This window comes from Chiloscyllium plagiosum, unplaced genomic scaffold, assembly GCF_037043375.1.
Source record: "Chiloscyllium plagiosum isolate Xiang-an unplaced genomic scaffold, Cpla_swu_hap1 HiC_scaffold_2, whole genome shotgun sequence".
NCBI lineage: Eukaryota > Metazoa > Chordata > Chondrichthyes > Orectolobiformes > Hemiscylliidae > Chiloscyllium > Chiloscyllium plagiosum.
This window is the reverse complement of record NW_028270140.1, coordinates 34,057,759-34,075,589: the sequence shown is the minus strand read 5'-3', so window position 1 is coordinate 34,075,589 and position 17,831 is coordinate 34,057,759. Positions and strand designations below refer to the sequence as shown.

General features: G+C 40.4%; 1 protein-coding gene across 2 annotated transcripts in view; it reads left to right on the top strand.

Moving 5' to 3' along the window:
- Positions 1–5,231: 5,231 nt before the first annotated feature.
- Positions 5,232–17,831, top strand: part of smu1a (SMU1 DNA replication regulator and spliceosomal factor a) — a 30,728-nt gene continuing 18,128 nt past the window's right edge. Inside the window, exons 1-6 of one of the 2 annotated variants that reach the window (XM_043716296.2) lie at positions 5,232–5,391; positions 9,416–9,626; positions 11,748–11,900; positions 12,982–13,092; positions 15,504–15,632; positions 15,987–16,106. In XM_043716296.2, the coding sequence (XP_043572231.1) occupies positions 5,366–5,391; positions 9,416–9,626; positions 11,748–11,900; positions 12,982–13,092; positions 15,504–15,632; positions 15,987–16,106 (750 nt within the window). In that variant the 5' untranslated portion in view covers positions 5,232–5,365. The remainder of the gene's footprint in view (positions 5,392–9,415; positions 9,627–11,747; positions 11,901–12,981; positions 13,093–15,503; positions 15,633–15,986; positions 16,107–17,831) is intronic. The other variant, XM_043716305.2, reaches the window with a different exon arrangement.

Below are 17,831 nucleotides of genomic sequence, written 5' to 3'. Positions count from 1 at the left end.
CAGGAGGAGACTTGCAGGGTGAATGGCAGAAATAAAAGATTTTATGGACTTTTTTTGACTGAGGAAGAATGAAACAGTCCAAAAATAGTTCCATGATCAAATACTTCTTATGAGAAAAGATTGGAGAAATTGGGACTGTTTTACTTGGAGAGAAGGAGGATAAGAGGAGATTGGATAGAAATTCTCAATGTCATGAGGCATCTAGACAAAGTGAATAAGGAGAAACTGGTTCCACTCATAACTGGGTTGAGAACCAGGGCACAGTTTTAAAGCACTTTGCAAAAGATGCAAATATGACAGAAAAAATACTTTTTTCTGCAAGTAGTTAAGATAAGAAATGTACTGCATTGAAATGTGATGGAGACAGTTGTGGCATTCAAGATGGTATTGAATTAATGCTTAATTAGAAACAATGTGAAGAGTTATGAAAAAGGCAGAAGATTGGCACTAAGTTAAAATTACAGCAAGTACAGACATGATGGAAAGAATGGCTTTTTTCACACCATAACAATTCTGTGATTCTGTAAGAAGGTTGACGATGGAGAATAGAGAACATTTAGATTCTCAGACAATAGCAACATTAAGCAGTCTAGGATTGAGGACAACAATGCAACCTATAATGCTACTCTGCCTAGTAATGTATTGGTGCCTAACTTTAACACCTAACTTCTCTTTATACAAATGAAAATTTCTCAAACCAAACTGTCCTCACTCTTTATAAGTGAGAGTGACAGGTTGGTGAGATTTTGCACTTTGGAGTCCCGTGTGCAGGATGGAACTTCCATTTGGAAATTGAGCACCTCAGTCCACATGTTTTTTGTCTGTGGGTGGAAAATAATGGGTTGAAGTTATGTATTTTTTCCTCAATCTATATCTTCCATGCTTCAGGAACTCTCTCTCAATTCCAAAGAGTACAGATTTCCATTTTGGGCATGTATCTGCTCAATATTTCGCATTGTTATGTACCACTGCTGGATTCCCCAGGAATGTCCAGGAACTAAAAATTAAACTCCAAGACTCGCTGTGCGCAAAATCTAGAAAAACATTATGAGGAGAATAAAATTTAAAATTCTTTAAATACTTTTGTTTACCAGTTTAAATAATATTGAAGATTGGTGTACAAGTTCTCTGATTGTTAGTCAAGAATCATCTGAGTAATGAAAGTGTTTATTCATTAACTGTTTGGTGCGGGAATGTTGCATGCCGTGATGAATAAGATGTTGGATGATCAACAGAAGGAGCACAGTGATGGGATTGTTGGAGGAAGTAATTCATGGAATACACTTCCATGATAAGGTCCAACTAGACTCGGCAACTCACTTCACATTGGATCCAAATGTCTAATACCGTGACCAGATATTCATCCCATCATTTTACATTGGATTTCATCCCATCTAAAGTGATATATAGATGTCACCTAGTTTGCTGTTACTGATCTCTCCCTACTCTAATACTTATTCTTGTGCATTTTGTACTTTCTCCACCTCACCCCTCCCCTCACTCATCTCCTTATTTCCTTTTCCCTGAAAGCCACACTTAATCTATTCTTACCCTGCTCGCTCAACTTCTCAACAGTCCACATCCATTTATGCCCCCAGTTCTCGCTAGCTCTCTTTCCTCACTTTTGACTATAAGAAATAGGAACAGAAGTAGATTATTTGGCAGTGCAGGCCTGTTCCTCTATTGAATTGGATCATCACATCCACTTTCCTGCATTTACCCCGTAACCCTTGATTCCCTTACTGGCAAGGAGTTCCAATGACTCACAATCCTCTGAGAGAACAAATTCCTTCTCATCTCAGTCTTAAATTGATGCCCCTTAATTCTGAGACTATACCTTTGGTCATAGTCTCTCCCATGAGGAGAAATGCCCTCTCAGCTTTTACCCTGTTAAGTCCCTTAAGAATCCTATATGTTTCAATGAGATCACCCTTAATTCTTTGAAGTTCCAGTCAGTAGACTCCTAATCTGTTTAGCCTTTGCTCATTCGGTAATCCCTCCATACCAGGGATCATCCAAGTTAACTATGTGGGATATAGGTGAATTAGTGTTATTTCTGCAATTATAAGTTCTGATACAGAGTAAATGAATTCACATCAGTGTGTAATTGTTTCGGCCAAGAGCTGAGATAACAAGAAAGGGGACTATATAGAGGAAATATATAATCCGTTAAAAATGGTATGTCAGCATGAGACGTGATTACAAAACAATGGTAGAAATACAGGCACTAGATAAAATGCTGTGAAGAGACGCCTGTATAAACAGTAGGTTTCCCACTTGTACAGAGACACAGGAACAAACCCCAATTAAAAGGGCTTAGTGATAAGATACTGTGAGGGGCAGCGCAGATGGAGGGAGTAGATAATGGTAAGCAAAGGATGGGATGACGTCAAACGACCTTATGGGGCCAGAAATAGGCATTTGTCACAGACAAGGCCGGAACAGAAGTTGTGGGATCAGTCTTAGGGAAATGAGTGACGTAAGCGGGTGGGGGGGCAAACAATGAAATAAGAAAAAATATGTAGGGACTCAAATTATATAAATATCGAGGGTTTGTTGAATTCGGTGTGTGTTTTGTCCCTGCCTTGTGACATCACACCCACTTGCAAGTGTAAAATAAATGACACTAGTGATTCAGATTTTTGTCTCGGACTGAAATTATTGAAGTGAGTGAGCTTTGTTTCTCACAACTATCTCTGAACTGTCTCCAATGAAATGATGTCTTTCGTTAAATAAGGGGCCCAAACCTACTCACAGTGGTTTCACCAGCAACTTGTAAGACTTCCCTACTATGGTACTCCAACCATCTTGAAATAAGAGCTAATGTTCCATTAGTCTTCCTGATTACCTGCTGCACCTGTGTGCTAGCTTTCTGTACAAACACCCCAAGTCCCTTTCTGTTAAAGCTTTCTGCAGTTATTCTCCATTTAAATAGCATTATGTTCATTTGTTCTCCTTTCCAAAATGAACTCCACATTATACTCTATTTGGAGAAAGTGAGGACTGCAGATGCTGGAGACCAGAGTTGAAAATGTGGTGCTGGAAAAACACTGTAGGCCAGGCAGCATCTGAGGAGGAGGAGAATCGACGTTTCGGGCATAAGCCCTTCTTCAGGAATTATACTCTATTTGCCAATTTTTTGCCCACTTACGTAACCTATAAATATCTCTCTGTAAACAATTTTTATCTCTCACAACCCACCTTTCCACCTATTTTTGTGTTATCTGCAAATCTGGCTAAAGCATATTCCCTTCCTTCCTCCAAGTCTTTAATAAATTGTAAACAGTTGTGATCCCAGCACTGATCCCTGTGGAACACCACTATCATGGATCAACTACCTGTAAATGAACCTCTTATCCCCACTTGCTGTATCCCACCCATTAGCCAATTCACTACCCTGCCAAAGCCATGAGCTCTAATGATTTAATCTTCTGTGAAGTACCTTGTCAAATGCCTTCTGAAAGTCCAAATTGAACATATCTACTGGTCCCCCTCTATCCACTCTGATTGAGCCTTTCTCAAAAAACCTAGATTAGTCATACGTGATTTCCTTTTCAGGAAGCCATGTTTGATTAGATTATGACTTTCCAAACAGCCTGTGGTTATTTATTTAATAATTAATTTCAATATTTTTTCCACAATAGAATTCAGGCTAATCAGCTTAAAGTTACCCACATTTTGCCTCCCTCCCTTTTTGAATAGGGGTGTCACATCGGCAGTTTTCCAATCCTCTGGTACTTCTCCAAAATTCAATGATAATGTATCCATTATTTCTGTCGCTATCTCTTTTAGGATCCAAATGATGCAAGCCATCAAGGATTGGGATTTATCTGCCTTTAGCTTTATTAGTTTGCCGAATACTACTTCTTTGATGGTGATGTTACTTAATTCCTCCCCTGCAGTCTTTAGTATTAATGGGATCTTCCACCATAAAGACTGATACCAAATAATTGTTTATCTCCTCTGCCATTTCCTTGTTCCCCAACGATGTCTTGTCAGATTCATTTTCTGAAGTGACTATGTTCACTTTGACATCTATCTTCCTTTTCATATATTTAAACAAGTTCTTATTGTCAGTTTTTATATTCCTTGCTAGTTTACCCTCAGAGATAATTTGCTCTGTCTATATATTTGCAGTCCTATTTTGCTGGATTCTAAATTTATCCCAATCTTCAGGGCTATTAAGAAGGCATACAATGTGTTAGCTTTTATTGGTAGAGGGATTGAGTTTCAGAAACAATATGATCATGCTGCAGCTGTACAAAACTCTGGTGCGGCTGCACTTGGTGTATTGTGTACAGTTCTGGTCACTGCATTACAGGAAGGATGTGGAAGCTTTGGAAAGGGTTCAAAGGAGATTTTCCAGAATGTTGCCGGGTATGGAGAGGTCTTAAGAGGAAAGGCTGAGGGACTTGAGGCTGTTTTCGTTAGAGAGAAGGTTGAGAGGTGACTTAATTGAGACATAAAATAGTCAGAGATTAGAGAGGGTGGACAGTGAGAGCTTTTTCCTTGGATGGTGATGGCTAGCACGAGGGGACATAGCTTTAAATTGAGGGGTGATAGATAGAGGACAGATATCAGAGGTAGTTTCTTTACTCAGAGAGTAGTAGGTGTATGGAATGCACTGCCTGCAATAGTAGTAGACTCACCATATTTAAGGGCATTTAAATGGTCATTCAGGAGGCATAGGGACAATAATGAAATAGTGTAGGTTAGATTGCTCCAGACTGGTTTCACAGGTTGGCACAGCATCAAGGGCTGAAGGGTCTGTACTGCGCTATAAATGTTCTCTGTTCTAGGATGTTTCCCTTTATGGGAGAGTCTTGGACCAGTGTCCATAATGTCAGAATTAAAGGGTGCCAATTTTAGACTGAGTTGAGCACAAATTTCTTCTGTGAGTCTTTGGAACTCATTGCCATTAGAACTGTGGGCTAAGAGTCTTTGTATATATTTAAGGCTGAGATAGATAGATTCTTGGTCAGTAGAGGAATCAAGGGTTATGGGCAAAGTGCAGGAATGTGGATGTCAGGAGTTTCAGATCAACCATTATCCTATTGAATGATGGAGTAGACTGAAGGGGTTAGATTTCCTCCTCCTGTTCCTTTTTCTGAAGGTCTTATACTGTTAAACGAGATGTCCTTTCCCTTTAAGGTTTGTTGGACGTGTAACAGGATCCTCTTCACTGATTGGCGGAGATCTGACATCGTTTACACTTACCCCGGAAGTAGATGATCGGGGAAACTGGAAGTTCGCTGTTTGAAGCAGCGGGCCTTTAGGAGTTGTTTCTCTGGATCATATATTTTTTTTCCTCTTTTTATTATTTGGACGGTGAAGGAGGCAGGCAGCGTCCTGGGTGCAGGCCAACATGTCGATCGAAATCGAATCGGCGGAGTAAGCGAAGCAGTTTGAGTTCAAACTCAGAGTTAACCGTTAATGGAACGTGGGGCGGTTTGTGACTGTGGACAAAAACAAGGCCGCCACAACCTGAGCTATTTGTTTAACACATACATCCCAGTGTAGTGAACTAAATTAATTAATTTGTAATTTGCATTCGTGGCTGTGTTTGATAATATAGTCGCTCTGAATTTGCATTAGTAAGAAGCCTGGAGCTGTTTATTATAACCTGGCTCACATTACCATATTATTGTCAGGCAGGGAGATGTTCCTCCTTGTGGTTTAGACCAAAACTAAAGGGGCCTCAATATAGGACAATCAATAATAAATACGATGGCAAGTTCAAAAGAGGTTTCCTCAGCCCGTGAGTGGTGAGGTTCTGGAATTTGCTACCACAGTGATTAGATGAGAAAAGTAATATTGAGGTAGACAAACAGGAGGTTGGAAGAACACAGCAAGCCAGGCAGCAAGTGGAGCTTGAGAAGTCAACATTTTGGGTGTAACTCTTCAGAACTGGGGGTTGGTGTAAGGGAAGCTGCAGATAAAGGAGGTGGAGGGGCAGGGTGGTGAAGTGGGGATAGGTGAAGATGGGTAGAGGGTACGACCTGGTTGTTCGATGGGAAGAATGAATCCACTTGGTAGCTAGAAGTGAGGGTCGATGAGTGGAATGGAAAGGAGTAGCAAGGGGCTGGGAAGGGAGTCGGGTGATGGGAAGGTAAGTTATATAAAATTGGAGAACTCGATGTTGAGTCTGTCAGGCTGTAGGCTGCCCAAGCGGAAGATGAGGTATTATTCTTCCCTTTTGCAGTTTAATTCGTTGTGGCAATGAGGAGGCCAAGGATGGTCATGTCTGAAAGGGAATAGGAAAGGGAATTAAAATTGGCGGTGATTGGGAGGTTAGGTCTACCCCATGGGCCCAGCTGAATGCTCAGCAAAACATTCCCTTAGTTTACATTTGGTCTCCCTGATGTAGAGAAGACCTCATTCGGAGCACTGGATACGGTAAACTAGGTTGGAGGAGAGGCAGATGAACCTCTGTCTCACCTGGAAAGACAGTTTTGGGCCCTGGATGGAGGTGAGTGGGGAGGTGTGCAAGCAAATTTTGCATTTTTCACGCTTACAGGCGAAGGTACCTGGGGGTTTGGGAGGGGAGCGGGGAAGGAGGTGGTGGTGGGTAGAGTGGTGCAAACCAAGGATTGGCAAAGGGAATAGTCCCTGCAGAAGGCAAAGAGGGGTGGGGAGGGGAAGATGATGCATTGGATGTGGAGACTGGTGGGCTGGTAGGTGAGAACAAGTGGGGCCCTGTCTTTATTGAGTTTGGAGGGCGTGGGTTAGACCAGTGGAATGGAGGGCTGTCTGGTGGACAGGGGGTAAAAGCACATTGTTCGAAATAGGTGGACATCTGGGATGCTTGGGAGTGGAATGTCTCCTCATCCGAGCAGATGCAGCAGAGGAATTGGGAGAACGGGATTGAGTTCTTGCAGGATGCTGTGTGGAAGAAGGTCTTGTCCAGATAGTTGAGAGTCTGTGGGTTTATAGTAAACGTCCGGCTGGAGGCTGTCACCAGAGATGGAAATGGAGGTCAAGATGGGAGAGAGGTGTCCGAGATGGGTCAAGTTAATTTGAGGATGGGGTGGAAGTTGTGAGCGAAGTCGATGAACTGCTCCAGTTCAGCCTGTGTGCAGGATGCTACACTGATGAGGTCACGATCTAACAGCGGAAGAGTTGGGGCACAGTGCCTATGTAGGTATTGAAGAGGGACTGTTCAACCTAGCCGATAAGGTGTATCTGGGGCCCAGACGAGTGCCAATGGCAACCCCTTGGATTTGGAGGAAATGGGAGGAGTTAAAGGAAAAATTACTAAGGGCTAGGACTAGTTTGGTGAGGTGGAGGAGGGTATTAGTGGAGGGGGACTAGATGAATCTGTTGGAGTAGAAGAAGCTGAGGGCCTGAAGGCCATCATTGTGGGGTGTGGACAGGTATAAGGGCTGCACACAGATATAAGGGCTGCACATCCATTGTGAAGATGAAGCACGAGGGCAGCTGGGGAACTGGAAGTTACTGAAAAGGTGGAGGGCGCGGTTGGTAGCAGGTGGAGATGGGAAGTGCCTGAACCAAGAGGGAGAGGATGGAGTCGAGATAGGACGACTTGAGTTCAGTGGGGCAGGAGCTTGCGGAGACGATGGGTCAGCCGGTGTCTTTGGGCTTGTGGATCTTGGGGAACAAGTAATATTGAAGCATTTGAAATGGACGTTGGATAAAATACAAGGAAGCAATATAAGGATATGCTTTTGTGATGAGATGAAGAGAGGTGACCCAGGCTTGTGTGGAGCGTGAACACCAGTATAAGCCAAATGGCATGTTTCTACGTTGAAGTGTCAATGTACAGATCTTACCTCTTCCTGGACTTTACATGTTTGTGAGTACTAGCTGTTGATCAGCAAACTGGAAGAACTTTGTAATTTCCAAGAAGTCTTGTTAATCTGCACTCGGTGAGGCATTGACTAATCAAGGAGCATCAGTATGGTTTTGTTAAGGGAGATCATGTCATTTTTCAAAGAGATGACCAGATGTGTTGATGTGGGCAATGCATTTGGAATAATTTAGTTGGACTTCAGCAAGAGTTTTGATAAAGTCTCACATGGGAGATGAGAGCCCATGGGATCCAAGGAACTTTGGTTAATTGGATCCAGAATTGGCTGAGTGGCAGGAAGAAGAGGGTGATGGTAGAGGAGTGTTATTGTGACTACAAGCCTATGTCCAGTGGTGTTCTGCAGTGATCAGTGTTGGGGCTCTTGCTGATTGTGATACCTTGTCCCCTTTGTTGGAGGGATCAGTGACTGGGGATATGGATTTAAAGTAAGGGCCAAGAGGTTTAGAGGGTATCTGGGAGGGAAAAAACTCACCCAGAGGGTAATGGGAAACTGGAACTCTCTGCCTAAAAGGATGCTAGAAGCAGAAGCCCTCATAACATTTAAGAATTATTTAGATATGCACTTGGATGCGAAAGCATGCAAGGCTATGTATCAAGAGCTGGAAAATGAAATTAGAATACAATTTCTGTAAAATGAGTAATGTCTGGTTTTGTCAGTACTTCTGTCCACTATTGACAGCATATGTATGCATGAACTAGGGGAAAGAGCAGGTAACTTGGCCGCAGGAGCCATTAGGCATTAATGTACAGGCTTTTCATCTCCTTGGGCCTGTTCCAGTATTCAGTGAGATTCTGGCTGATTTGATCTAACTCCATCTACCTGTTTTTGCACCGTATCACTTACTGTGGAATAATTTAATAATCTATCAGTCTTAGAATTTAAGTTATCAATTGATCAAGCATGTTATTTGTGTAACAGAGTTCCAAGCACCTAACTTCCTTTGTGTGTAGAAATTATTCCTTATTTCTCCTCTGGGATCTGATTCTAATTTTAGATTATATTCCTTAGTCCAAGAGTCCCCAATCAGTGGAAATAGTTTGTTTCCCTCAATGTCTGAAAGTTAAATCAAATCACCCTTGATCTTATATTAAAAATTATTTCACGTATATGACTGTGGGTGCTCGTGACAAGGCCAGCATTTGTTGTCTATCTCTAGTTGCCTGTGAAAAAATAATGGTGGGGAGCCACCTTTTGAGCCACTTCAGTTTATCTGGTGCAAGTACTTCCAGTGCTTTTAGGAAGGCCCTCCAAAATTCCAAAACATACAGCTTTATTTTGTACGCATCCTTTCCCAATGGTTACCACACTGCTATTTGTGGGAGCTTGCTGTGAATGTAGTGGGTACCCTATTTCCTACCTTACAACAGTGACCGTACTTCAAAAGCATTCAGTTGCTAGGTAAAGTACCTTGAGATGCCCTGAGGTTGCAAAAGGTAGAGTACAAGTTTATTTTTTTCTAAGTATAGCGGTAGGCATTTATGAAAGGAAAATTAGGAAGTAAATGCAGGTGCAAGATTTGTAATATAAATGCATTTAACAAATCTGGTCTCTTAATGTTTAATAGGGTTGCTTTTCTTTATTCATAGTGTTGTCCGTCTGATCATGCAGTACTTGAAGGAGAATAATTTGCATCGGACCCTAGCAACTCTACAAGAAGAGACCACAGTGTCTTTAAACACTGTGGACAGTATTGAGAGTTTTGTAGCAGATATAAACAGTGGCCACTGGGACACTGTATTACAGGCCATACAGTCACTGAAGCTGCCTGATAAAACACTTATTGATTTGTATGAACAGGTAAGATTATTGATCAAACATGATTAATAGATAGAGAAAGGGATTGTGTTGATGTTTCTGTACTGTGGTGGGTAATTCTTACCTGAAAGAGAAAATGTGTTTGTGACTTTCTCATTCCTGCCCCATTTGCCCTCCCACTCTTTTAATTATCAGTTCTCTAAATCTGACAGGAATATTAAGGCTCCCAGTGCCAATGCTAAAGGTAGCAAGCAATTTCCACTGTTACTGAAAGCTAATTACCATTGTTTGGAGGTGCTGGTGTTGGACTGGGGTGTACAAAGTTAAAAATCACACAACACCTATAGTCCAACAGGTTTATTTGGAAGCACTAGCTTTCAGACCGCTGCTTCTTCATCAAGTGGTTGTCACCTGATGAAAGAGCAGTGCTCCGAAAGCTAGTGCTTCCAAATTAACCTGTTGGGCTACGACCTGGTGTTGCGATTTTTAACTAATTACCATCAAAAGACATTTTATAGCTTTCACCAAGGAGTCACATTTCTTCAGTGATCAAGCTTTTTTATTTCTCATTGGATTAAGATTGCATTATTGCAAATTGTACAAATCCTGTATCAAGGCAGATAGCACATGATCTCAACAATCATGCACCAAGCACAATGTGCAGTGAGACAAAATTGATGCTAGGAAAAAGCATTTTAAAAGTTAAAATGGTATTAACATTATTTGACAATGCATTGGAAATAATAAACAATCAATGCAATTTTTTGTGTTGGAAGCCATGTAAACAGAGATACCTCCGACAATAGTATTTTACCATCGGTCTCTTAGTGTGAGAATAGCAAAGTTCACTTGTGCGCAATCACTAGGTAATACTTCTGTTGCAAGACTTGAGCGAGTACTGTAGAGTCATAGAGTTGGACAGCACAGAAACAGACCCTTTGGTCCAACTCGTCCATGCCGACCAGATATCCCAAATAAATCTCGTCCCATCTGCTAGCATTTGGCCCATATCCCTCTAAACCCATCCTATTCATATATCCATCTAGTTGCCTTTAAATGTTGTAATTGTACCAGTCTCCTCCATTTCCTCTGGCAGCTCATTCTATGCACCATCCTCTGCGTGAAAATTTGCTTCTTTGATCCCTTTTAAGTCTTTTCTCTCTCATCTTAAGCCTGTGTCCTCTAATTTTGGACTCTCCCACCCCAGGGAAAAGACATTGACTGTTCACCTTATCCATTCCCCCATGACTATAAATCTCACAAGGTCACCCCTCAGCCTTTGATGCTCCAGGGAAAATAGCCCCGTCTAAGCAGCCCCTCCCTCAAGCTCAAACCCTCCAACCCTGACAACATCCTTGTACATCTTTTCTGAACCCTTTCAAGTTTGAAAATGTCCTTTCTATAGCAGGGAGACCAGATCTGCATGCAGTATTCCAAAAGTGGTTAAACCAACGTCCTGTACAGCTGCAACATTACACCCCTCCCCTCGCCCGCCCGCCACAACAACTCCTACACTCAATGCACTGACCAATAAAGGCAAGCATACCAAATGCCACCTTCAATATCCTATCTCCCTGTGACTCCATTCAAGGAGCTATGAACCTGCGCTCCAATATCCTATCTCCCTGTGACTATTGTTCAGCAATAGTCCCCAAGACCTTACCGTTAAGTGTATAATTCCTTCCCTGACTTGCCTTTCCAAAATGCAGCACCTCACATTTATCTAAATTAAACTCCATCAGCCACTTATCGGCCCATTGTCCCATTCGATCAAGGTCCTGTTGTTCTCCGAGGTAACCTTCTTTGTTGTCCACTACATCTCCAATTTTGGTGTCGTCTCCAAATTTACTAACCACACCTCCTGTGTTCTATTGAACAAGTGATCTTTTAGATGTTTTCTTGAATTGCACCTCTATCTGCTGTCTCAGATGAATGCAAAACAAATTATAGCTCGACTTATCTCGACTTAAAATGTGTGATTTCATGATTGGTTTAACAAGTGGTCTTATGTAGGGCAAATGACTTTAGAATCCAGATATTTCCTGTTTTTGTGCATATCTTTCCTTTTTGTGGGGTTAAATAAAAAAACATATTTTCTGTGTATCCAAAAATAAGCTTCACTATGTTACTGAAAGTTTTGAAATTTTTTTGTTCATTCTGTAGGTGGTTTTAGAGCTGATTGAACTTCGTGAGTTAGGTGCTGCTCGATCTTTGCTTCGACAGACTGACCCCATGATTATGCTAAAACAAACCCAACCAGAGAGGTATATTCATCTGGAGAACCTGTTAGCAAGATCCTACTTTGATCCACGTGAGGTACTTGAACTTCTCTCATCAAGCTTTTAGAAGGCACAAGGGTAACAGTGTTGAGAGAACTGTTGAATGCATACTACTTTTCATGTACAAGTGTAGATTATTAATAACTTTCTATTGTTTTTACTGGTGAATTTCCAAATTACTCTCAGTAAAATCTGCAATGTTTCCTCCACCCTTCATTGCCATGTACTGCTCAACTAATTTTCTTTGCCAAATGTACCACCTGAATAAAGATGAGTTTTAAATTTATAATAATTTTAATGATCCATATTTAATTAGTGTCTTTTGAATATTAGATGAAGCGGAAGTGTATTTTATTTCTATGCTGCATATTCAGACCATTGTCACTTTGGCAATTGCAATGAGGTTATAACCATTTGAAAAGCAGGGTCATGATGTAGCCACATGAAACCTGTTCATTCCTGATGTGCATATCAAGGGGTTTTTGTTTGAACACTACTGCACTTTGTTGCCACAGGTAGTTTTATGTTAAAGGAGTGTAGTGGACATCAGATGCTCCCGTTTGCAATGCTTCATATGTGTTTCAAACTACAAATCTAATTGATCTCTGATCGCTGCTTCCTTTTCAATGGCATGGCAGTGGTATTTCCATGCAAATGCATGGACTTGTGGGTGTCTTATTGTGCTCCCACAAAAGCCATTTGTTCCATTGTGGCTCTCAGCAATTTGAAAGACCAATCTAATTATTCAGTTTCTTTCCCACAGCCCTACATTTTTTGTACCCTTTTAATATTCATCCAGTGCCCTTTTGAAAGGAGCTAGTAAATCTGTTTTCACCCGTTCACGTAACATTCATTCTAGATCACGGCAACTCACTTTTTAGAAGTCCTTTTGGCTTCATGTCAGTGTAACATCCAGCATCTTGCAGCTGCATCCTCCTGAATATGTTTATGCATTTTAGAAAAAAACCTTAAAAGCACCTTGCCAGCTGTATAGTAGCAGAGGTGGTATGAGGTAGGTGAATGGAATATATTTAACCAAGTATGGTAAGTTGACACCGAGACGTTTGCTACTTGATTATCCATCATGCCTCATTGCATTGTTGTTTGCTACTTTTTAGGCTTACCCAGATGGCAGTAGTAAAGAGAAGCGAAGAGCAGCCATTGCTCAGGCTTTGGCAGGGGAAGTCAGTGTAGTGCCCCCTTCGCGTCTCATGGCTTTGTTGGGTCAGGTAAATGTGCCTGTTTTGCTATACCTGTTGCATTCTGTTTATGTTCCTGCGTGGAAGGTAAATAAAATTTAGGTGTTAAATGATAAATAGTGAAAGCTTCAAAAGGCATATCCTCCGTTGTTGTATTTTTTTGAGATTAGTAGAACTGCTACTCCCATGCTGTAACTAATCTATAAAGTATAATGGATGGTAGATGACAATGTTATTTGTTTTTCCATTCAGGTATAACACAACTCTATTTCTTCTCATCACATTATTACAAATTTCTTCCATGCAAATTGAATGTTCAATATTCTTAATTATTCTAAGGGAGGGAACGGAGAGCAACTTGATCTGAATGGTTGTAACTTTGACTTTATAACCAATTAAATCTTCAAACTGGGGTTAAAATTATAGCCAACATCACATATCTTGGATGAGATATGAAACTGGTTTCAGAATGAAAATACCCTGAAACAAGTCTGCGTTGGGTTTGCTATCAGAAATGGAACATAAAACGTTGAATAGTACAGCACAGTACAGGCCCTTTGGCCCTCGATGTTGTGCTGACCTTTTATCCTACTCTAAGATCAAACGATCCTACGTACCCTTCATTTTACTATCATCCATGTGCCTATCCAAGAGTCTCTTAAATGTCCCTAATGTATCTGACTCTAATACCACTGTGGAACAGTCACAAGAAAAAAATAAAATGAGACTTTCATGCATTCAGACATTTATTCCTCAAATCTTATCAGAAGCCCTTGTTATGGAATGAGCATATTTTGAGATATTTGGACACAAAGTTTGAAGTGGATTTTTATTAGGCAAGGGTATTGATGTTTATAAAACTACAGCGGGTAGTTCTGTTAAGTAGTAGGTCGTTTGTTGATTTAATTGAATGATGGAACAAGCTTGGGTTGAATGACATTGACCTTTTCCTGACTTCTGCGTGCAAGTAAGTGTTTTACATTTTCTGTGATAATTTAGTGCTAATAATTGCCATGAAATTTCTCGAGAAAAGCATTTAGGTTTAGCATTAACAAACATCTTTGTATCCTCTTTGGGCACAGGTCAGGTCCCAGAGGACTGGAGAAAAGCCAACGTTGCCCCATTAGTTAAGAAGGGTATCAGGGATAACCTAGGAAATTACAGGCCTTTCAGCCTCATGTCTGTGTTAGGGAAATTATGAGAAAAGGTTCTTAGAGACAAGATCTATATGCATTTAGAAGCAAATGGACTTGTTAGCGATAGACAACATGGTTTTGTGTGGGGGAGGTTGTACCTCGCTAACTTGATCAAATGTTTTGAGGATGTGATGGAGATGATTGAGGGAAAAGCCGTTGTTGTCAACAGGGTCTTCAGTCAAGCCTTTTGACAAAGTCCCTCATGACAGATTGGTACAAAAGGTGAAGTCACTTGGTATCAGGGCAAGATGAATATAAAACTGGCTTAGTCATAGGAGAGAGGATAGCAGTGGAAGAATGCTTTTTGGAATGGAGGATTGTGACTAGTGGAGTTCCAAAGGGATCAGTGCTGGAACCTCTACTGTTGGTGGTCTAAATAAATGATTTGGAGAAAAACTTGGCTGGCCTAATTAGCAAGTTTGCAGATGATACAAAGATTTGAGGAGTTGTGAATAGTGAGAGGATTGTCAGAACACACAGCAGAATATAGATCAGTTAGAGGTATCAGCAGAGAAATGGCAGATGCAGTTTAATCTGGATAAATGTGAGGTGATGCATTTTGGAAGATCAAGTACAGGTAATTATTCAGTGAATGGCAGAACCGACAGAAGTATTGATATGCTGAAGGATGTGGGTGTGCAGGTCCACAGATCACTGAAGGTGGCTGTGCAGGTAGAAAGGTCGTAAAAAAAAAAAGGCCTGTGACGTGCTTGCCTTCGTTGGAAGGAGCATTAAGTATAAGGATAGGCAAGTTATGCTGTAGCTTTATAGAACTTTAGGCCACACTTGGAATATTGTGTGCAGTTCTTGTTACTACATTCAAGAAGCATCTGGATGAATAAATGAATAAGAAGGGGATAAAAGGATACGGATCTTGTAAGTGAAGACAGCTTTCGTAAGGTAGGGCAGCATGTGTCGACACAGGCTTGGAGGGCCAAAGGGCCTGTTCCGGTGCTGTGTTCTTCATTCATTTGAGTAGCGAGAGTGATTGCACTGCAAAAGTCATTTAGTTCTCGTACATTGGCAATTTAAAGCCATAAGAGGAATATTGATATAGTTCAATAATTTCCATGGTAACACATTGAAACCTGTCCAGTTTAAATCAGTGTTGTCACTGGAAAACCTAGGCAACAACTAAAGAATAGAAACTATTTATGACCAGCTTTCTCTCCTTTACAGTGTGTTTAAAATCATTTTATAATACAGAAAAATGCTATTCCTCTTGTAACTTTTTTATTGTTCCAGGCATTAAAATGGCAGCAACACCAGGGGCTTCTGCCTCCAGGTATGACAATTGACTTGTTTAGAGGTAAAGCAGCTGTGAAAGATGTAGAAGAGGAGAAATTCCCAACTCAACTTAGCAGGCACATCAAGGTAAAAGTTTTATATTGATTTGTGAAATACCTGGTGCCTGCACCCATCCCAAAATGGAAATTTTGGAAATCCATTCATGCAAGCATCCATTTAATAACCAAGTACAACTAAACTTGTCTTGATGTTTTGTTTTCAAGTCTTTAAGAACTTATCATAAATTTCCTGTGGGTGAGAAATGATATTGAAATAAGTTTCATTCATTATTTAAGTGTAACATTGATATTTGAAGGAAGTTAGGGGACTTAAGTGCCTTTAACTCAGAAAATCTAGACGCCATATAGGTAACACAGTTCTTTGGAATATTCAGAATGACACACTTGCATTGAATGATGTGAGCAATTTTTGTTTTAACAGTTTGGTCAAAAGTCCCATGTAGAGTGTGCTCGATTCTCGCCAGATGGCCAGTATCTTGTTACTGGTTCTGTGGATGGCTTTATTGAAGTGTGGAACTTCACCACTGGCAAAATTAGAAAAGTAAGTACAAAAAGGGGGCTTAGTGGAGTTATCTTCTGATAGTTTGTAGATCAAGTTCTTCACCCCCACCCCACTGCCAAGAATTAAATCAATTTAACTAATTAGCATGAACTTGTCACTGTTTCTGGTGTTTTGACAATTGCAAAGTTCTGTTCACTCATTCCTGCTGTTGAATTCAGAGGATTTTTCCCAGGTAGACCATTCAGTATTCTTAGGGCTCAGGTGAATATTGTTTAAAAGAATTCCTGGGCACACATGAATACATGTATAGAAGTGATTCATTTAAGCATGTTTTTCTTTATTGCTGAAAAGAAACATGCTGTGAAAGCTTTTTGTCTTGCACTGGTCAAGATAATCAGAAGGATGCTAAATATCAAAGAGGACAATTTATACCAAGTAAAAAGGGTGCTGATTGGTTGGCAAGTGAAATTTAAATAGTAGAAGAATTGCTTTGGAAAATTGAGTATTTTTGGCAAAACTTTCTTTGATTTGAAATGAATATTCAAATATGACAGAAAGTATACATGAACATTTTTGAATTCTACCTGCAGTAAATTTAGTTTGATTTTGAATGGTTTAAAATGCAAATTACTTTGTATGCTGAAGGTCAGCAGCAAGATTTTCTTTTAGTAACAAATTGGAATGCTGTACTGATGCTCAATAAGTCAATCAATTTGGTAACTGCTGAACAAAAGCGTACAAAATAACCATCCAAATCCAGATTTTATAAACTGCTTTGCTTATAATAGAATAACACGCTGAGTTAGTTATATGGAATCTGTAAATACTTTTTAATTTTAGATGATTAGGTGTATTGTCTTGTTAATTTTGTGAAGGAAGTCATGGTCTCTCCCAATTCCACTCGTACTTATGCACCCATAATTTTCAATTGCTGGCAGTGTATTTTTATGGAATGTCAGGAAATGGTACTGCAGTATTTTTTTATCAGATAGCTACCATGTCATTGAAGAGCTCATGGTGTTGGAGGGTAATGTATTGCCACTGGTAGAGAATTGGCTCATGGGCAGGAAAGAGCAAGTGGAATAAAGCGTTCTTTTTCAGTTTGACCTATAGCCAGTAGGGTACCACCGGGATCAGTGCTGTTTACAATGTGTATTTATGACTTGGAGGAAGGAGGTGAATACTATAGCCAATTTTGCATATGACACAAAAATAGGTGGAAAAGCAAGTTCTGAAAGGTATACAAATAGTTTACAGAGAGAAGTTGATAGGTAAGGAATTGGGCAAGAAGTTAGGAAATGGAGTACAGTGTGGAGAAAATGCAAAATTGTTCATTTTGGAAGGGAGTACAAAAGAACATATTACTTAAATGGAGAAAACTGCAGAAACATGCTATACAAAGGGACTTGGGGGTACTTGCATGAAAAACAGAAAGCTAGTACACAGGTGCAGCAGGTAATCATGAAGGCTACTGGAATGTTTGCCCTTTTAAGGGTGTTGGAGTATAAGGGTAAGAAGTCTTACTGCAACTGTACAAGGTGCTGATGAGACCACACCTGGAGTACAGTGAGTAGTTTTGGTTCCCTTATTTAAGGAAAAGTATCAATTCATTGGAGGCTGTTCAGAGAAGGGTAACTAATATGATTCCCAGTATAAAGGAATTGTCTTATGAGCAAAGGTTGAACAGGTTGGGGCTCAACTCTTTGGATAGGGAAGTAGATATGAGGAGTACCGAATCAGGCTTGATCCTATTTAATGGGGAAG